Source organism: Vanacampus margaritifer, chromosome 10 (assembly GCF_051991255.1).
Source record: "Vanacampus margaritifer isolate UIUO_Vmar chromosome 10, RoL_Vmar_1.0, whole genome shotgun sequence".
Classification (NCBI taxonomy): Eukaryota; Metazoa; Chordata; class Actinopteri; order Syngnathiformes; family Syngnathidae; genus Vanacampus; species Vanacampus margaritifer.
The window spans coordinates 27,426,551-27,448,120 of record NC_135441.1 but is presented as its reverse complement, the minus strand read 5'-3'; the positions used below and the strand labels follow the sequence as shown (position 1 = coordinate 27,448,120).

The 21,570-nt window shown below is 45.1% G+C and overlaps 2 protein-coding genes across 3 annotated transcripts in view; one reads left to right on the top strand and one right to left on the bottom strand.

The window, feature by feature from the left end:
* Positions 1-3,623: 3,623 nt before the first annotated feature.
* npas4a (neuronal PAS domain protein 4a) lies at positions 3,624-10,730 on the top strand. Of its 2 annotated transcripts, none has more exons than XM_077578913.1 (8): positions 3,624-4,034; positions 5,039-5,199; positions 5,285-5,387; positions 5,468-5,780; positions 6,553-6,662; positions 6,785-6,920; positions 7,154-8,877; positions 9,970-10,730. In XM_077578913.1, exons 1-8 carry the CDS (start codon positions 3,857-3,859, stop codon positions 9,996-9,998), a joined length of 2,754 nt encoding a protein of 917 aa, XP_077435039.1. In that variant the 5' UTR covers positions 3,624-3,856; the 3' UTR covers positions 9,999-10,730. The 2 variants fall into 2 exon arrangements, with proteins under 2 accessions (XP_077435039.1, XP_077435038.1); XM_077578912.1 differs by having other exon boundaries at positions 3,625-4,034; positions 5,036-5,199.
* Positions 10,731-14,385: 3,655 nt separating this feature from the next.
* Positions 14,386-21,570, bottom strand: part of mrpl11 (mitochondrial ribosomal protein L11) — a 53,675-nt gene continuing 46,490 nt past the window's right edge. Inside the window, exons 5-7 of the mRNA XM_077577922.1 lie at positions 18,338-18,431; positions 16,186-16,345; positions 14,386-15,191 (exon numbers count right to left, since the gene is read on the bottom strand). Coding sequence (XP_077434048.1) covers positions 15,074-15,191; positions 16,186-16,345; positions 18,338-18,431 — 372 coding nt within the window. The 3' untranslated portion in view covers positions 14,386-15,073. The remainder of the gene's footprint in view (positions 15,192-16,185; positions 16,346-18,337; positions 18,432-21,570) is intronic.

The window sequence follows — 21,570 nt, the reverse complement described above, 5'->3', positions numbered from 1 at the left end:
GGGATGCTGGTTGAATATTTCTTTAAATGGATTATTCTAACAATTATCCATCAATAAATCAGATAAACACAACTGATCCATTTTTTTTTTATGGACTGGCAGTGAATAAGTCAATCAACAATCTGTGACTTTGAGTGTGCGTGGCTTTCAAAGGCGCGGGGCTTGGCCTGGTGAGTGACGTGGGAGTCGACCAATGAGAATTTAGAGTTGGGAGTGCTGCTGTCACGCTTTGTGGCAGACATTTTGCTTGGCTTTTGTGAGGTATAAATAAGTGGGGGAGCTTTTTTATTTTGGGGACAAAGTTGCATAAAAGAGACATGAGGGAAACACACGCACACACACGCACACACTCAAGTCCCAGCGAGGTGATATTTTTCTCGGTGCTTATTTTTACATCCACAGATTTCAAGGTCTGCACTTTGTTTCTTGAAAAAAAAAAGAGAAAGGAATGAGCTAATCTGTTGCCTAGCAACACCTCCTACTGCCACATACACGCAGCAGACAAACAGCATCAGTTGGAAAAGATACAAAAGATACAAAAAAGTTTCTCTTTGCCAATGGCCCAATACAGTTGGGAAATAGTTTAGATCAAAACGGCCATCTTGTAAAAATAAAAGGTTGCTCAGTACAATCAATCGATAAACTGGGCAGACACGGCAGATTGATTTGGTCGGGAGACAGACATGACAGGTCAAAGGTGCCCCAGTTGGTTCCCGGAGAACCCCTATCCCAGCCTGCTCTCTCCATGTCCCCCTCCTCCAACACAACTGAATGCGATGATCGGCTCATCAGCAAGCCTGATAACAATCGTGATCATGAATCAGGTGTGTCGGCGGAGAGAAACATGCAAAAACAGGCCGGACAGGTAAGATGTGATGGGTCTGCCATAGGTCGATACAGTTTGCCGTGTAGAGAGAGATACAGTCGCTATGCAGATACCGTCGCTAGATCGATAACGAAGACAGATTTGTCGTATACGCTTGGCGGATCAAAGTGGATGCCTGATGCTGTACAATCAAGATGACGGTCAATAGATACAGTTCATCGATAATGACAAACATTCGAGCGGACAGACGGACGGACGGACGGACGGGCCTCTCAATGGAAGACGTTTTCATGACAAGCGCAACAATGGCCGCGCGCGACGTCAGCACGCTGCGGAGTAGCAACCGCCGTCGTCATGAAAGCCGCAATACTGGCCACTTCATTAGGGACGGCAGACGCAGGTTCGAAATGTTACCTAGCAACATTTCAAACGCTTCACGTCAGCTCAAACACGTTAGATCACATTTTAATTGTGCCTCTTGAGTGCAGTACCACGTTGTGCCACAATAAGCTGGGGGCAGCGCTGAGCTCGACCGGAAGACACGCGGCATGATTTAAAGCAAGAATGATTCAAATTTCGTGTTCCTAAAGAGCAGAGAAAATATTTTCCTGCGAGCATTGTTGTGTAATAAAAGCGTGCTCAAGTACAAGTTGTTTGCAGGTTTAGACTTACTCGTGCTAATTTCCATTAGCCTGTTAGCTTAGCTAAAGGCTGATGTTATTTGTGTTTGCGAGCGTGACTCGCCTCGTCTTGGATCCCTTCAAGATGAGCTCAACCTTTGACGACCGCTTCGTTAATGGACTCATTTTATGAACCCGTGCGAGTGACGTCATCGCTATTATCATCATACAGGTAAGTAGCACTGGTTGCCAATTAAACTGCACCTTTAAGAGCTCAAAGTGGAAGACTAAGAAGACGACCACAATGACTTGTTAGCTTGTTAGCATCATTGCGCAAGCTTTCTTTTTTTAAACCCCAAAAATTGCAAATGAACTTTTTGCTGAAAGGTTTTTCTTGCTTTCACAAGATTGTGATTTTCTAGGAATGTCATAGATGTGATCATTTAAACAATAGAAATCAATTGTTGCCCCCCCCCCCCCGCTTCGAGGCAGAATTTTTTTGTCAACTAATTTTCCACATTTGCGACTTAGTTGAGTTCCAACATATAATAATAGCAATAACTAGGAATGGACGAGTACCGATACCAGGTATCGGTGTCAAGCTGATACCTAGCTAGCCTTTTTTCAAGGTATCGCTACTCGCGTGCCTTCTTGCGGTCATTATTTGATCGGAAACTACCAATTATAAACATAGAAAATTGCCATTAATTTCATGTGCTTTTGAGGAAAAATGCAATATTGGGTCAAATTATTTGTGATTGTTTTTTTTTTTGGGGGGGGGGGGATTATGTATCAAAAGAGTTGAGCACCCATACTGGTATCGAACTGAAAAAAAAAAAAGAAGTGGTATTGAACGTCCCTAATAATAAGAACATCATTAAAATGTGACGTGTTCAAGCAAAAGATTACGACATCATTTGAATATGAAGAAATTAATAAAATAAATAAATCATTGAATCCATGCAGAAGATCACATTTGAGCTTTTGTCTTTGGAAAGTGTGCTTGTTATGTTTCCTTTTGTCCATTCAAGTGCTCCTCCTGCTCTATAAATAGCTGCAGGGGGGCTGCAGGGGGCGCCATGCAGCAGCCCACGCATGTGCGCGCGTCTCACCGGTAAGATGCAACCGTTCAATCTATTTTTAGAACCCCCCCCCCCCCCCCGCGCCAATGTCTGCGGGATGCTGCATGAGCCTCATCCATTCATCGCTTCATCCGTTCATCCCACATGCGACTTGGCTCCTCCTCCTTCATTCATGCATTTTCAACATCACAACCGAAACACATTCATTAGAAACCAACGGCAGAGATTGAACGATATACAGACATTGAAAGATTGGGAGCGAGATCAATAGAGGGATGGACGGACGGACGGACAGACAGACAGACAGACAGACAGACGGACGGACGGACAGACGTTGGTTAGCTTAGCTTGAAAAACAGATAAATGCTAGTTAAGTAATTAGCTTAGCTCGGAAATGTATCATGTTTATATTGTGGATATTTTGATAGCTGGATACAATTAAAGAAAATTGGATGGAGGGAAAAACAGAATGAAAGAGAAATGCAACACAAGATAAAATGATAGAAAGATGATAAAATGACAGAAAGACAATATAGTGAATGATGCAACAACAGATAGAATGACGGAAAAGTAAAACCGAATGTCAGAGAGAGATTGAAGGTTAATAGACGGAAAGACGGTGAAATAAAAAAAAAAGACAGGATGCTTGAAAGATGGAGAGGCTGATAGAAAAAAAAGATGGATGGAAAGAATTGTGAAATGTGTAAAGATGCTAACTAGCAAGCTGTGATGAAAGGATGGAGCAGCCAAAGCAAACGTTGGCATCCACATACAAACGCGCTTCCTCTCCTCGGATGCAGGCAGCACACCTCCCCCTTCCTCCCCCTTCCTCCCCCTTCCTCCCCCCCTCCCTCATCACTGGGTGACTCCGTTGTACGTTTTTACGCTGGCTCCGCCCCTTACTCGTTTTTGTCCAAATCAGGCTTTCTGCGTGGCCGGAGCTCCCCGTTTCATCCCGACGTCATCGGCGGGGAGAGGCGAGCGCTGACGTCCGCGCGCAGTCACCGCCGGGGAGGGCGGGAGGGAGGTTGGGAGGTTCGGAGGGAGGGAGCGAGAGGAGCTCGGCGCTCGCAGCATCCACTCGGATGAGCCATCCTCCCCACCCCCTCCTCCTCGTTACGTCGGCGGGCGCGTCAGGGAGCCCCCCTCGCTCCCAGCCTATATAAGACGCTTGCGAGCAGAGTCCCTCGCAAACTGTCAGCCCACCGAGCTCAGCGCGCGGCGGCCATGAAGAAAGTCCAATAACCGGCGAGCCTGCCCTGCAGCGGGACCTCCTTCCTTCCTCCTTCCTTCCTCTTTTCTTTCTGGCCTCGGCCATCGCAGCCAGCATGTACCGATCCACCAAAGGAGCCTCCAAGGCCAGACGGGACCAGATCAACGCCGAGATCCGCAACCTGAAGGACTTGTTGCCCGTCTGCGAGGCCGACAAAGCCAAACTGTCGTACCTGCACATCATGTCGCTGGCCTGCATGTACACCAGGAAGTCCGTCTTCTTCTCGCCGCCCGGTAAGACAATTCCCAGCTTCGTCGTCGTCGTCATCATCATCATCATCGTCATCATCATCCAGCTGCAATTTAGCACATTTAACAACAATTCATTTTCTCATTGAAATGACAGCAATGCGTTACAAAAAAATATCATCCAACATTCAAGTGAGGATGTTTGATAGCACTTTTTAGCCACTAATACTGAACAAGTATTGATACTATAGTACTTTTGATACATAGAATTCTGCCCCCCCAAAATCATTGATAATTCTAAAGAAAGACCAATATATGACAATATAGCATATTTCTTTCAAAATTGCATGAAATTAAAGGCAATTTTCTACTTCCGTAAAATGGTACAGGTATCGGTCGCCGTTTACGATATGTAGGAATAAGGCTCGATACTGATAGCTGATATTGGTGCACTTGTTACACTTAGTAAACGTAACTTTTAGCATGCAGAATGTAAAATAAACGACGATTTATTTTTTAATCTTAACATGGCTTGCCTGAAGCAGAACCCAGATGACAAACGTCACAAATGAAAATCTGCGATACAGTGAATCCACAATGACTGAAACCGTGACGTAGCGACGGAACTCTAAGTGTCGATGTGTGTCTTTAAGGGGCGGGTCAAATTCTCAAACGCTTGGTTGATGAGTGCTTTTTGAGAGACGCTTTTGTTTATGTGCGTTTGATGTGTTTATTGGCGCGGCAGTGGCTGGGCGCTATCCGAGGTCCTGAAAAGGGGAGCGCGCCATCGCGAGGCGCTATCCGTGGTGCTGAACGCACCCACTGGTTACAAAATCAAATCAAATAAACAAACACTACACTATTTGGAGATTTCTTTTCTATTTTTATTGACAGAAAATATAGAAACAGTTTCATCCATCGAGCATTCAATATTAGCTTTCATGATCTTTTTCTATCATGACGATCGTGTGTTGACGACGTCACTGTCCGTGGTGCTGAACGCCGACACGCCCCCTAAAGCGTTTTTCTTGTTGTTGGCACGAAAGTAGAGACAGGAAGTGCACCGGCGGACTCGAGCGGCCGCTTCCTGTCCCTGCCCGAGTTGTCCGAGCTCATGCAGGCTCTGCCGGGCTTCCTCATGCTGCTCACCGCCGAGGGGAAGCTGCTCTACCTGTCCGACGCCGTCTGCGACCACCTGGGACACTCTATGGTGAGTCCCGCCGTCCGGCCGTCCGTCCGTCCGTCCGTCCGTCCTTTCATCTACCGAAAGCTGATCACACGTCCGTGTGCGTCAGGTGGACCTGGTGGCGCAGGGGGACAGCGTGTATGACATCATCGACGCTTCCGATCAGCTGACCGTCAGGAATAATCTGTCCGGCGCAGCCTCCCCCGAGACGGGTAAGATAAGAGCAGTGGCGTTGATCTTCTGTGATTGCCATGGGTGCCGCTAAAGGTTGGCCTTGGCTTCCCCGTCACAGATCGTCTCTTCCGCTGCCACTTCAACACCTCCAAGTCGGTGCGCAGGCAGAGCGCCGGGAACAAGCTGGTTCTGATCCGTGCCCGCCGCCTGCCGGTGCCAGATGTCGGCGGCGCCGCCGGCGGATCCTACTGGACCTCCAATCCCGTCTGGGTGTGTTTCTGCTCGCCTTTGGAGAGCAGTCCCGCCTGCGCCGGACCAGAGAGCGCGGCGAGCGCGGCGAGCGGGCCTTCCGCCGCCGACGCAAACCTCTTCCTGGAAGGTTTTCACTCCCAGCACGGCCGAGACTTGAGGCTGCACGCCGCACACGAAAGGTACGCGAGACTCGACGGGATGAGTCAGTTTGGGGAAAAGGCACTTTTTTTGAAAAAAATAAAATATTTTTGGGGGATTATATTTTGTGAAAAAAAAGATCGGTTTATAAAGTTGGCTATTTTGTGGAAACGGGCAAGAACGGGGAAGAGGACACAAAGGAAGGGAAATTGGCATTTAAAAAATATATATTTGTTAATTTTTTTATTTTTTTAGAAATAAAATCTGCAATTTTTAAGATTTCCAAAAATATTTTACATACAATATTTTATTTCGGAAAGAAAAAAATAGTATAAAGAATCTGAGGATATGTCGCATATTTGAAAAGATAACAAATGACAAATTATGTTGAATTGACAATTAAGATCAAATTCAAACTTTTCATTTCAAACTACACGAAAAGGGAACATTTTCTAGAAATTTGGATATTTTTGAGTAAAAAAAAGTTTGAAACATTTGAAAAGTAAAGAAAGAAGAAACACGTCATGAATATTTATGAGGCAACGATTTCTCCCTTCAAATTGAGAAATGTTGCAAAATGGACGCAAGTCTTGAATTTTGCGTTATGCGACAGTCGAGATGCAAACGGAAAAGTTGACAAACAAACTTTTCATCGTCAAAGAGCGCAAGTCAACACTTGCTCAATCGTTTGGCAAACACAGCAGCCAATCAAATGAGTTTGTGGGAAATCGGAAATTGACCAAATTTGGAGATGGGATGTTTTGATGTCAGCATGCGTTTACTAATGGAACGTTTCCTTCCCCTCCCCCGCAGCATGCGCGCTTACCTGGGCTACGACGTGGCGACGTTGCACTCGCGCTCCTGGTACGAGCTGATCCACCCGCACGATCTGGCGCACGCCTGCGCTCAGCATCGCAGCTTGCGTAAGTGTCGGCTCACAAAGCACCCACGGGAACCGCCACCGCCGCCACCGCCGCCGCCGCCGCCGCACTCAAAAGGCAAAAAACAAACAAACCCAAAACTAAGTTGCGCTGTGACTCACCAGTTCGCGAGGGAGGAGAAGGCCGAGGCGAGATGGTGGTACGTGTGCAGGCTCGGGACCAGACCTGGGTTTGGCTCTACATGGTCCTGCAGCTGCAACCCGGAGACGTCCCCGTCGCCAGCAGCAATTACGTCATCAGGTACGGAACGCCGTCGCCGCCTCGAACCCGTCGCAAATACGTCCTCAACAGTTAGTGAGTTAGTGAGCCAAGGCACAATGTTTTGGGAACATGCTTTTAAGGTGGCACCAAATGACTATATTTGTCTAAATGGAGATTAATATGCTGTCAAAGCACTACTTTTGTCTAAACGAAGCTCCTCAAAAGACTTGTCAACTTGGCACCAAACATTTGCCCCTTTTTTCTCCTTCCAGCGAGTCGGAGGCGTGGTCAGTGCGTCAGCAGCTGACTTCGGAGCAGACTCAGCTCAGCCTGGTCCTGAGCTCGGGGCCCCCCCAGCAAGAGAGCCTCCAGTCCCCCGACACCCTCTCCAGCCCCGACCAGGTTTTCACGCCCGGCAGCAGCGGCCTGTCGGGCCAGTCCTTCGACTTCAGCACGGCGGGCTGCAGCGTGGCGTCCTCGGACGAGCGCGCCGGCTCGGCGGCCGAGGTCATGCGGACGGAGGCGGAGCCCCGCTCCAGCATCTCGTCCCTGGAGGAGGAGGCCTTCTTCCAGCCGCCCCCCGCGCGCAGCCCCTCGGCGGCGCCCTCGCCCACCCCGGTCACGGTGGAGACGGTGTCCGACTTGGACTTCCTGACCCAGAACATCCTCATGCCGCCCTCCTTCGAGCTGGACCCGCCTCTGCCGGCTCTGCCGCTGCCGCTCCCGCCCGTGCCCGCCTCGCAAGCTCAGCAGACCAAAGAGTTTGTGTGCACGCCCCCGTACACCCCCCTCATGGGAGGGGCCAGCTTCCCGTTCGGGGAGCCGCACTTCAGCTTCGACCCCACCGGCACCACCACGCCGCCGCCGTCCGCCACCACCGCCACCACCTCCCTGGCCACCTCTGCCGCGGCCCCGCCCACCACCACCGCCTCCAGCCCCGCGCCCCCCACCACCCTGTCCGCCAAGCTCCCCCTCAGCCTTCCCGTGCCCTCCACAGAACTTCTGTTTGCAACGGACCCGTGCTGCGGGACCCTGTACGAGAAACTGCCCCCCACGCCGGACAGCCCGGGAGACGGCGACTGCACGGTGATGACCCTTCCCGAGGTTCGGGGGCCGCTCTACGTGGACGTGCCCCTGGGGCCTGTCCAGTGCCCCCCCGAGGGGCTGCTCACCCCCGAGGCCTCCCCCGGAAAGCAGCCCTGCCTCTCCTTCTTCTCCCTGGAGCGAGAGCGGGACAAGGAGAGGGCGGAGATCTCGCTGCTGGCTCAGCACATCAGCTCCCTGGCGGAGGGCTTCTACCTGGACCCCCTCCTGTCCAAGCTGTCCCCTCCGTCCATGTCCCCCTTGTCCAACCCTGCGTCCCCCTTCCTGGCTCCCGCCGAGACGGCCGATTCGCCGCAAGCGCTTCGGGAGTTTTATCCCGTCAAAGCGTGGCGAGGTCTGGACTTTGCCGTCTTCCTGGAGGACGACACTTCTCTGTTTGAAGAGAGCATCCTGGACAGCCTCCTCCGAGACGTACCCGAGTCCCCCTCGCCCATCCCGGACGCCTCCGGCCCGGCCTCTCCTCCGACACCAGTGCACTGGCACCGAGCCTCCCAGTTTGAGGGGGCGGGCCAATTCTGTAGCGTCCAATCGGCGCAAGCTAACTCTGCGGACGGACGCGGGGAGAGCGACGAGGTCGCCATGGAGGAGGAGCCGGTGGAGGACGTGGAGATGGAGGTGGCGTCATCTCCCGTGTCCTCCTGCTCCTCCATACCGGCTTCTCCTCCGCTCATCCTCACCGCCTCGCCGGGGCCCGCCAATGCCGGCGTCAGCTGCAGCTCGCCGGCGCTCTCCCCCGCCGCCGCCGCCGCCTCCTGCGCTCAGTCCCTCCTGGAGGAACTGGCCGTGTTGGAGCCCATGTTTGGGGCAGGTGCCTCGATCGCCCCTGGTTTAGGGCAACAACCTGAGTTGTATCAACTCCAGTGTCATCCATCGCCGCAGTGCTTCCACAAAGGTGAGACTCGCTCGCATTGATTCAATTCTGCACGTTCGGACACAAATTCTCGTCTTACTACCTGAAAATTAGAGGGAGAGAAAGTCAGAGGTGCAAATTCGGGATGAGCCGATGACGTGAACGTGAAGATTTATAACGTGATGAACGTTTCCAAGGAAGTCCAATTCTTTGCCTTTCTGTGACTCTTCCAGTCTCTCTGCTGCGACCTGATGATGACAAGCTGACATCAGTTTTTAAAGCGTGGCTATGTCACGATAGCCAAACGTCACAATATGATATTATCACCAAATGAACGTCATGATACGATAGTCCCAAAAAAAAAAAAACATGATATTTTGAAAAAAAAAATCTGTAGTATTAATATTGTGTTTTTGTATCACAGCAGTAACAAAGAAATAGACTTGGCCGGTCATTTTATTTTAAATGTCTCATCTATATAATGGGTGGGTCTTAAATGTAGGCGACCAAAACATGCCTAATTCAAATGAAATTGCGCTAATTAACTAGCCAGCAGAGGGTGCTGGAAGCGCACAAATGGAAGTCATCCGCACCTTTTTAAAAGATGTGCTGCTTTTAATATCGTGACATGACAATTTTTAACATTGCAACAATCGTTCGGACGTTCTTGGTATTTTTCATGACTTCCTTTGACGATGTTACGACGCATCTTCAGGCTTGGCATGTCGAAATTTCACACTTTCAGCATCTTTGTGCGGGAAACACATTTTCATGTTTTGTTTCAACTCAAAAAAATATATAAAAAAATAAGGAGTCAGTTTCCATGTAAATGGGAAGAAGACACCAAACGATTGCGCAACAGCGCACGACCTTAAACAGCGCCGAGAGACCGGAAGAGTCACAGACAAAATTCTCGTGCATTTTAGCTTCATCCAGAACTCGAACTCGGTTTTCTCGGTGCAAGATTGCCCAAATTCGGAAGCGCTTGCATAGCAGCCGATGAGGAGGTCGCATGTGGGAGGCCAGTGTCGTGTTGCTAAGTGCAGTGTGAAAAGGCCTGAAGTTGTTTGGATTCCTTCCTACCATGTGCACACGTCTGACTTTTTTCCTTTCTTTTGTTTTCTTGTCTTACAGATGGGAGTGGAAGCATCCCTCCGTTCTAAAATAAGTCTGTGACTTACTTCATCAAGTATGGCATATTGTCATATTTTGTGGAGACATACTTTTACTGCAAAGTAAAACATACTCAAGTGTATAAATATACATAATGTATAAAGGACTGACGCCGACATGTCTCCTGCCGAGAACAAAAAAAATGTTTTTGTTCCATCGTGAAGCTGGTGCAACATTTACAACCAGAACCGCAACAACAACAACAACAACAACATGGACGCCCGACTGGCTGAGTCCCGAGTCCATGTGGTGTCTCCCGCTTCAGATGGGCCACCTGAACTCGTTAAGCGTTGTTTAACTTAAAGACATGCATTCGTATTCACTCGTAGTGAAAAATATCTGTTGTGAACATGGACAGAAAACAAGGAGCTCTTTTAATAGGGTTGATTTCCAGTATGACTTTGAGCACTTTTTTTGCCTGACGTGCGGCGGACTCAAAATGGAAAGTGGACACGTCCGTCCGTCCGTCCGTCCGTCCGTCCGTCCGGTGTGACATTTTGGAATTGAAAGCACACTCGCGACTGGTGAGTTTTGAGCTCGCGGCTTGAAAACCTTTAACATTCCATACGTGTGCGTGTCCATCGCAACTTGTGTTGACTTTTGTGATGTGCAACAAACGAGAAAAAAAAAAGGAAAAAAAAAAAAAAAAGAAGCATGTAAAGAGAAGCTGGCTTATGCTGCCAAAGCGCTCTTTCGTTGTACTGTACATTTAGACTCTGAATGTGGACCCTTCAGGTCAAGGGTCACCTTGGAGGGAGGGGGGGGGGGGGGGGTTATATTCAATGGGGTTGCAAAAGAGCTGGGACATTTCCAGTGGATTTCCATGGGAAGTTAAGATGTGGAATTTTTCAAAGGTTCTAAATTGGAAATTTTTCATGGGAGCTCAATTTGGAATTTGAGGGAATTTCCCCCTTTTTTATTTTTTTAAAACACCTAATTTTCATATATTGCAGCTTTTTCGCTGAGGTCCAAATGCTTGCAGATTTTCACTATTGCAGATGATGCAAAAATATTTTCCGCCTAATTAGTTCCCTATAAAGACCCAAGTGTAAATGTTTTAAATTTGTGACATTTTGATTTCGCTTCCCATGAAAAATTTCCATTTTTAAAAATTCCGCAAAATTTTGCAAAGCTAATATTTGGCAGCTTTTTGCAACTCTCGTGTTTGTCACGTTTGTCGGACAAACGTGACACGTGGTAGTGAGGCACAATCAACTTCTTAGTGAAGCGGGGGGGGGGGGGCAGGGGGGGGTGAATTTCTATCTTCCTTTCTTTTGTTGTGTGACTTTACCAAGCGACGCGGCTTGAGGACGCTCCGATTCCCGCGGTGCGGACACGCTCACGTAGAGTCGTCTACGATCAAGTAAAGGATTTTTGATTCCTACGAGTTGAACTCTTCGACGGCGAACTTCAGATTATCACACGTGTTCGTATTACTGGATGTGTGACATGTGAAATATATTCCTTTTTTTTTTTTTTTCCCAGAAGGTTGTAAACATTTGTATGAAGGTTTGTACATAGCAAATATATGAAGAGAGAGATTTGTATGGCATCCAATATGACAAATGCTACTTAACTGCAGAAAGGACATTGTGGAGCAAAGTTCTATTGTCTTGCTTATAAGTGTATTTGAATGTGACAAATGCATTTATATTAAAGTGCACTTATAATGCGGCTGAGGTGTCGTCAGTCCCGGCAACAAATTGTTGACAATTCCTCGATGTACGAGTTCACCTCTTTGTCCTCACTGGAAAAACAATTCGCTGCACTGGCGTCAAACCACTCCTGTTGTTTTCCCACCACTGTCTTTGGCGTACTAATCGGACGACGACGTCACTAGTGAGGTGAAACTGAGCAGTGGTTGATCACTGCTTGTGGCGTTATGCAATTCTACTAGTAGCAGCTAGCATTTCCCTAGCATCGCATGCCGATGTCAACTAGTGCAGTTTTGCCTCACAGTTTTAGTCACGTGGAGTTAATTAGAATTAAGCGCATTTATCGAGTCTTTACAAGTCATATCAAAAATAGAAGTGCACTTAATTGCCTTCATAGTGAGGACAAACTAGCGCACTAGTAATTTATGTATTCAAAAAAGCAAGCAGCTTTGTGAAAAGCCATTTGCTTATTTATTTGAGCATTTGACTAGTATTTAAAGGCTTGAAGAGAAACCATTTGAGCATTTGTTTGATATCCTTGATAAGGATGCTACTAGACCAAAAATGACAGTCGTGAAAAAAATCCTGACTAGTGAGACCGAGTTGTTGTACTAACGCGCCGTGATGTGTGAACGTTGCGTATGTCGCTTTTGTCCGAGGTTGCGCATGTGAAACGTACGAGGGGAGATTTCTAGGGCCGACGTGTCGTCAGTGGCTGCTCAGCATCAGCGCCCTCGTCCTCGTCCTCGTCATCATCATCATCCTCGTCATCGTCAGCATCCTCGTCATCCTCCTCCTTTTCTTCCCCCCCGAGCGAGCTTCGCTCGGCAACAGCGCTGACGCACGCGCGTGACGAGACGCCATCTGACTCAGAGTGACGCACGAGCTCGGCTTTGTGGGTTCGCCTCCCGCCTACGACCGTGCCGACGACGATGATGATGATGATGATGATGATGATGATGATGACACACCCCTCCTTTTACAAATCCCCTCATTGCATCGGCGTACCTGCGACGAGCAGGGCTCCATATATGGTCATTCCGGCGCCACGCTCTATTCTCAGCATCCATTCAGCGGCTCGGCTCGGCTGACGAAAGAAGGAGAGCAGAGGAGAGGAAGGGAGGGGGATGGGGGGGGGCACAAAAGGGTGAGTAAGGGGATGCTAAATTTAGAGGTACAGTAAAAAGAGGCAAGTGGGACAAAGTGAGGCGGCGGAGGCAATCCGACCGTTTAGCAAACCGTCGGAGCGTTTGCACCCTTTTCTATGCCGCACAAATGTTACATAACACGTTTACGTTACGCACGTGCACGGACGCGACGCTGGCGGGAAGTCATCGGGTACAAATGCAATGACCCATGAATGTTTGTGGTTCAGCATTCTCACATTTTTACCTTATGCAGATTTAAAAATTAGATATATATATTTTTTTACTTATTCTCTATTATTAGGTATTTCTTTGTCACCATCTAGTGGCAACTCCGTTACAAAGAATTTCCTCAAAGTGAGTAGAGGAGCTTAAATAAAGCTCTAAAAAAAATTAACAATCACAAATAAATTAAATAAATAAATAATTTATATATATATATATATATATAAATAAAGGTATAATACTACTACTAATAATAAATAACATACATAAAATAATGTAAAAATTAATCTCAAATAAATAATATATATATAAAGATATAATACTACTACTAATATATAAAATAATAACAAAAAAAATTAAAAATAAATCAATCAAAGCTCAAACCGGTGGTGGCTCGAATAGAGAAAACAAATGAAAAATGAACGTTGAATCTGAATTTTCGGATTGGAATGGGAATGTGTCGTCACAGAGGAATGTTTGGATGGCAAAAGATTACTGTTAAAAAATAACAACGCTAGCTGGTGCGCAGTCGTATCGTTTCTACCTTCCGCATCAAATTGGAACGTGTTGGCAAAAGTGCAATTAGAAATCCATTCAAGTTGATTCGGAACTCGCGAGCTGAAACGTTCCCGAGGACCCACCGGAACGAATCGCAAAGACAGATTGGGCTGAAAGTCCTCGCTCTCATTTACACGCGTTGACATTTCAGTGAATGTCAACGAATAGGATTTTTCATCTAAAAAAAAAGATTTCACATTCAGCTACAAACGGACCTTTGTGGAACAGTCGACTGCTGCCCTCACCTGATAGAAACAGAAACTGCACCAAATATCTCGGCACAAAAAAAAATTAAAATCCATCAGCATGAACAACGCAATATTTGAGGTCTGCCAGTAAAAAAAAAAAAGGAAAAAGAAAAAAGAAAGCTTGCCTGTACAGTTTTGAGCTTTATAACGGCAACATGAGGAAAACCTTTCTTACACTTTCTTATCAAGAAGCCACCAAGACCTGGTTGAGAAATTTCAAGTCAAATGTACAAATGGAGTGACGGGAAGCTCATGTCAAAACATATGAAATATGAAGTCAAACACATTTGGGGCTCGCCAACAATATAATTTCAAACTTTTTTTTTTCGTACTGCACAAGAAGCTCGACTTGCATGAGAAATGTCAAGTCAAATAACCACATATGGATTGAGCGACTTACGTGCGTCATAAGATGTCAACTTTGAAGAGTGATGATAGCGCCCCCTTGCGGGAAAACGTCGATGGTGCAACTGACTTCTTTTTTTTTTTTTTTTTTTTTTTTGGGGAATTGAGTGTGAGAAATTTAAAGTCAAACGAGACACGCCAAAGAGTTAAAATTGATTTATTTAGTGCTGGTGCATGTATACAATGAGTAGAAATAGGAATCGGTGTGTATGGAAGTCTTAAATCCTGCATAGCCAATTTAAGGTCCGTGCACTAGTATGTCCTTAGGCCTCACTAGTAAGACAATTCAGCGCACTGGTAGAACAAGAACAAGTAATTACATTTTTTTTTTTGCTATACATGACTAGTGCTACCTTTGTCTTACCAACTGAGCTGCATTAGCACGGTGCCAACTATTGTCGACATTTTCCACACACTAGTAGCGACCTTATCAAGAATTTCAGGTGTGCTGGAGTCTATCCCAGCTGGCTCCGGGGCAGTAGACGGGGTACTAGTTAGGCAAAACTGTGCACTAACTGACTACTAGTGAGTTAGTGACATTATAAAATTCTACATGTTAACATCCAGCACTTCACTAGTAGTACTAATGGTAAGGTGAGCTTGTCCTACTAGTATGCAGAATAAAAATAATAATAATAATACAAAGGTTGTTGTACGAGCGCGCAGAATTGTCTTGATCAATGAGGCCAAAGTGTTTACTAATGCATGTAACTTGCACTGGATATGCAAGGATAGGGAGCAACTATTCCACTGGCTTTCTATGGAGGACAGTGTTGCACCTCACGTGGCCAGTAGGTGTCAGTAATGAGTCGTGGCAACGGATGAGGTTTTATTTGGACTTGCTTTGCGCCGCTTCAGCCGCTGCCTGGGCCGCCGCTGCAGCCGCGTCCGCCTTCAATTTCTCTTCTCGCTGTTCCATGAACACTTTGTACTCGTCGGCGGACAAGCTAAACACAAAAGCAAAAAGAAGGATGAGGCCAGGGGTTTGTTTTTTTTGTTTTTTTTTTCTCCTTGGCAAGAGAAACGACTGCAGATAACGTTTGTTGCTTCATCGATCTTCACACTAAATGTTGAAGTGAATCTGGTTAATTTATGACTTTTGTGTCAAACATATGACTTTTCAAATCTTGAAAATTTATTGATGATGCTGTGACAATTATTTTAAAAATAAGTTGGACAATTATACTATTATAACAAACATTTAATTAATGACATTAAAATAAAGAACAACATGAGAGTCTATTCTGAAGACTAGAAAACCTTATTTTGTGTGATAATGCAATTAATTTATTCCTAAAAACACAACTTTATTTGTATATTATTGAGGGGTTCATCGAAAATATCAAACTTTATTCTTGTGATATTAAGACTTGAATTTTGAAAATGGAGAACATTTTAGTCCAAAATATACAGACTTATTTTCACACTATAAATATATCACTTTATTATATTCTCATTACGTTGTGACTAATCTAAAAAATGTAAATAAAAAAATAAAATAAAATAAAAATAAAAAATAAAAAGATTTTCTCAAAAATGTGACCGTCATTCACCAATCATTTTCAAATCGATAAGAGATTATTCTTGGAAACATATGAATTTATTCTCACCCAAAATTATGACATTGACTTGGAAAATTTGACTTTTAATCTAAAAATATACTTTTTTACTATAAATAAACTTCAACATGTTTTGGACAATTGGGTGCAATTTCAGCTCACTCAGTGATTTTCTTCATATTTGATATTAATATTAATAAAAAACAAGAAGCCAAACATTGGATAAATTCCTTCCGAGTTTTTAAAAAAAAAAAGAAATATCTTTTCATCTGTTGGTTGTGTGATATTCGTTGTGCCTAAACGCATCAGGAAATGATCAAAGGTTTGACTGGACCCAACTCAAAGCGTTGGCGGCGATTTGGCGGCTGGCGGCGCCACTTACTGGTTGACCACTTTGATGCCCAGCGAGCGCGCCGAGCCCACAATGCTCTTGACCACGTTCTCCAGCGACGTGTTCCGCATCTTGAAGCAATCGTCCTCCGCTTTCACACGGGCGATCTCGTAGACGGCTCGCACCGACACCAAGCCCGCCGTCTCGTGACCTTCAAACGGAATGAAGATTGCAACATACTATTATTATTATTATTATTATAATTATGATCTGCTTCGTTCCAGTTAAAATGTTGTTTAAGGCACGGGATTTATCAGGAAAGCACTTGGTGTGAAAATAATAACAATAATAATGATGCATTGGATTTATAGAGCGCTTTTCTAGACACTCAAAGACGCTTTACAATGGAATGGATACATTATTCATGCGCTCACACATTCACACTGCGGTGGCGCTAAGCTACTTAAGTAGCCACAGCCGCCCTGGGACAGGCTGATGGAAGCTACTGAACAATCGTCTCAACACCGAGCCACGGCCACGCCACAAATAAGTTTGCCAAATACATTTTGTGTGGCCACAGGGACAGGAAAAAGCGCATTGTTTGACTGCAGTATCCTGTTTCCACCAGTAGAGGGAGCTAACAGCCTATAAAAGAATTCCGAGTGGCTTGCAAACAGTCCAATGGAGTTTTCTGTAGACTGGAAATGTCTGTATGGCTGCCACAAAATGGTGCTGGCAAGTTCTTACCAAGCCCAAATAGAGATGACATAAAAACTTGAACTCCACACGCTTAAGGACAGTCGATTCCTGCACAAATGCAGATATTTTTTCAAAAATGTTCTTTCTTTTCTTTTCAACACAAATAGTCCAACAACATGTAGACAGACAACATAACTCGCAGTCATATCATCTTTCTTTATCCTCTGCGTAGAATGATTAATATTATCGCCGTACTGATCGGAGACATTTTTATGAATCTCACGCTCGCTGTAATATGACTTGGCTTCTGCAAAGAGGCAAAAGATTGCCTGAAAGTAAAAGTAGCACTAAGGAACTCTTCAACCTTAATACATCATTTTCATAACTCTTCTGATGAAACATGGACTTAAAACGAGTTGAATGGTACCGTTGCCACGTCCTGAGGGGGCCGGATTGATTTTACTGGCACTAAGCAACATTGAGGAGAATGGTCGCAACATTGCCACACAAAAAAACTACAAATGTGCTGACTGCTTGATGGCATACGTCACTTCTGCCTTTACCTATTTGTTACAAAGACGGAAGTCCATAACTGCTTTCCTGACAAAAGCTGCAGAGCAGCTGAAAAGTTTTGTCTGAGGAGATAAAAACGAAAAAGGGAAACTACCCGGACAGTGGCGTCCCACTCGCTGACGTGAGCTCCAAAACCACGCAATGCGCCTGTCCTCATGGGAAACGTGGTCTTCCTTCAGGCATAACATTACCGCTTTTGTCCATATGGTGCCGCCATAATCAACATAAACTGAAAAGTCCTTCGTGTTGCTTTAAGTGTGGTTCATGTTTTTAAGAACGGGCTCAAGACATACCTTTTTAAATGTAGCTTTTACCTAAGACTTATTTTATGTACTTATTTTATTTATCTTAGCTTTTATTTTATGTCAAACCAAATCTTACGTATCCCGTTTTTTATATTTTTGAACATTTAGCATTTTATATTATTATTCCTCTCTTCTTTTTTTTTTAATTCTTTTAGTATTTTCTTTTTATAGTTTTAGCTCAGTATTGTGTTCTTAAAAATGATTATAGTCTGTTACTTTTCTAGTGTTTTGTTTTTAAACTATGTAAAGCACTTTGAGATGCATTTTTTGTATGAAAAGTGCTATACAAATAAAGATTGATTGATTGATTGATAACATAACTCTCGATGCATTTTTTCCGCCAATCCCTGGTGGGTCTCGAACACACCCCGCCACAAAAAAAACGGCATTTCCCTGTTGCCGAACCTCCCCAGCGGGGTATTGAGCTGACTGTTAGAAGTCAACATCTGAACGGAGGCTGGAGAAAGAGCCGAGGAGGGATTAGTCATTCTCTTTACTGGAAAGCTGAGAGTCCGTCGGAGCTGCCACAAATGTGTGTGTGTGTGTGTGTGTGTGTGTGTGGGGGGGCTGAGCTTAAAAGTCAGGACGCGCTCGCAGGGCGCCAGGGAAGCAGGCAGACGTCTCACCTGTCTTTCCAGCTCCTTTGGCGATGCCCGCCGCTTGCTTGAGGAAGTAGGAGACGGTGGGCTGGCCGATGTGAAGGTCGTACGTCCTGTCGGGCTGCCGACACAAAAGTTTGCATCACTCGGCGTTCTTCTTACACAGATTGCGCAATAACAAATCAAAGCCTTTCGCGAGCCTGAGAGAAAAACAGAAAAGTGTCTTTAAAGACACGCAAACTTCAAAAAGGTACAGTTTGGAGCCTAAAGCAAGAATGACGAAGAACTCGAGACGAACAACCGTCCCCCCCTCACTTATATATATATATATATATATATATATATATATATGTGTGTGGAGTCACCCTTCTTACATGCTTTAAATGTTTAACATTTAAGTTTTTTTTTTTTTAACGTGAACTTGAATTTGTTGAAATGTGTTTAAAGACAACAACAAACATTTTCGATGAATTTATGGAATGCTAAATGATCTTTCACTTGTATTGCGTTTTTTTTCCCTACTTTTTAAGGCACTCAACGCGCTTCACACTGACGTCAGATTCACCCACTGATGGCGAAGCATCAGGTGCGAGTGGGAATTGAGCATCTTGCTCAAGGACACATCGGCATGGTCTCAAGGACCAGCGATCGGACCCACAACCTCTGGGTTGGGAGACAACCACTCTACCACTGAGCCATACCGCCCCCCCAAATGTTAACTCTTTGACTGCCAGACGTTTTCAGAAACGGGTTGTCCCCAGTGCCAGGCGATTTTAAGCATTTTGACTGATCTTTCAAGGTCCATAGAAAATTATGTGTTTGGACTATGGAAACACACATACTACCAAATGAAAGATTGGACTATCATCTTTCATCAGAAAAAAAAGTTAGTTTCTACCTTATTCCATTTTTGAGTAATCAACAATAGAAAATGGTTAGTTTCACCTCTGTTTTGAAACAAACGTCTTTTAACGTCTTTGGCACTCCTCCGTAGGATTTTACTAAACGTTATTTAACGTTTTTGGCAGTCAAAGAGTTAAGTAATGTTCACATATAAATCTACTGATCAAGTTCAACAAATTTGTTTTTTGACGTTTACTCAAATATTTGTATTTATTTCTTAACCCACCACAAAAAACCCTCAAAACAAAAAGTCAACGTGACTTCATATTTGTTAAAAAAAAAAAAAGGTTTTCACCGTGTGTATTGCAATTAGAATTATTATTATTATTATTATTATTAATTTAGCTACATTTCTTTTGGGAATATAATAACCGATAACGATCCAAATTTTGCTCCTGATGATATTCACATTTCATTTCGTTTTCTGGATTTGCACCTTCATCCAGTTGCTTGCCAAAATGTAAACGGTTCCTGCTTGTCTGTCACATGACATTTTCAAACCTCCCTACAAGTAAAACGTCCTACAATTTACCTTTTGAATCCGTCTCGGCGACTGCTGTGAATAGAGTCATTAAAAACAACAAACCGCAGAACGCAGTCTCAACAAGAATCCGCGCTGACACTCCGACTCCGCGTTTGTATTTTCTCCCAAAGGAATGACGCCCACGCGCGTTTTTTGATGATGAAAAAGACGCAGCGAGCGCCGGGTGGGGCGCCAGGTGGGGTCGCCGATTCCCCAGACTTGCGCTCTTGGTGCTAGGCTAAGCTAATCAACTGCAGGTGTCACCTCCTGGCGTCAACATGAAAGCGGCAGCCGTCGTTTGCGGGGAACAGTCGACTCGGGCGGGCGCCGCGTCTTGCTTTTAACGAGTCTCGTCGCAGACGCTGAAGATGGAACATCGTCACAAGACGTCCGCTAATGCGAGGAATTCAAATGTCAGGCTTTAGCGCATTCACCGCCGTGGACGTTTCGATTCGTCAAATGGAATCCAAGCGTTTACCGCCGCTGACGTTTACATTCGGTGTGGAAGAGGGTCTCTGGTCTGTAAAATTCTCTTTTGCAAACCTCTAACAGGTCCCTGTAGATGGCGGTGTTGCGTCGCTTTGGATTTGACATCAGAAGATTGACAGGCAGTAGAAGATCAAATCAGTAGTAGGTAAGTCGAGATACTCATGGTACATTTCTTAGTTATACGTGTAAATAAATGACTTTTTTTTGCTAGCAAAAGCCCCTTTCTCATTAATTTACAGTTTGAGATCACGCTTAAAGGGATACTGCAGCGAAGTCTGCTTTGAAAGGGGCTAGACCAGTCAATAAGTTGAACTCAAGTGAGCAAGCGCATTTGCATGTCAATTGAGACAAGATCAGCATCATTTCACATTTTGTGACATATTTGCTTGATGTTCCATAAGATTTTTTTCTGACACAAAATATGCACTTTGGCTCAATCAAGTGTGCAGGGATGTGATTTGACCAAAGTGAAATTATCTGAAAATTTAGCCGGGGGTCTGGGGGCCGCTGGCACCCAGCTAGGCTAGCTAGCGAAGCCCCCCGGAGCTCATGGGTTTTCCGTGTTTTGAAGTACTTTCAATGCACTCACATGACAAAGAAATAGACAAAACAACAGCATAAATTTTCAATGTATATTGAACTATCCCATATAAAATGGCAGTTTTAGTCAACTCAAAATCAGTCACATTCAAAAACATTGGACTGCCTTTGCTTTTAAAAACTATCACTGAGAATATCATCATATCTAACTCATGTGATTACTAAGTTAACACATAAATAATGTTGAAGAGTTCAAATTTCATGAACAAATAATTGTATCATGACCAAATGAAAAGTAACTCATATTAGAGCATACCACAAATGTCTTTGTTATAGCAGAAGATGTTATCTGTCGGAGTCATGTGCATAAAAAAAAGTGGAATTCCGCGAATTAGCGGAAAAATCACATCCCTGAGTGTGAGAATCGCTGCACTCGTACACCGGACGTCACTTGCAAGTGGCAGTGGTGGGCTTTATGTAGCATTTACGCATGTGGCTGAATGCTGACATTTGAGGTGGGAGGGTGTCAAGTCAAATAATGAGTGGTGATGTGAGAGAGCGAATTGGGGGTGGGGGGCAAAGAACAAGCTCTTTTCACTCATGGCCGTGTCTTGCTGGCACTTAATGCCGCTTGACTGCACCTTCCCGCGGGTATTGCTTCATTAATGAATGCAAATGAAAAAAGGCTTGCTCCTGCGCCAGAGTATGAATAATGGAAGCGCTCGCTAAATGTTCTTCAGCCGGCGGAATTAAGCGACGCCGCGGGGTGGGGGCGGGCCGGGGTCGGGGGCGGGACGGCGAGTTT

Excerpts from the sequence above, each read along its gene's own strand:
- npas4a (XM_077578912.1), top strand. The coding sequence starts at position 3,857 with ATGTACCGATCCACCAAAGGAGCCTCCAAGGCCAGACGGGACCAGATC. Across the intron at positions 5,388-5,467 it reads CGCAGCCTCCCCCGAGACGG|ATCGTCTCTTCCGCTGCCAC; the intron begins GTAAGATAAGAG and ends TCCCCGTCACAG. Across the intron at positions 5,781-6,552 it reads CTGCACGCCGCACACGAAAG|CATGCGCGCTTACCTGGGCT; the intron begins GTACGCGAGACT and ends CCTCCCCCGCAG.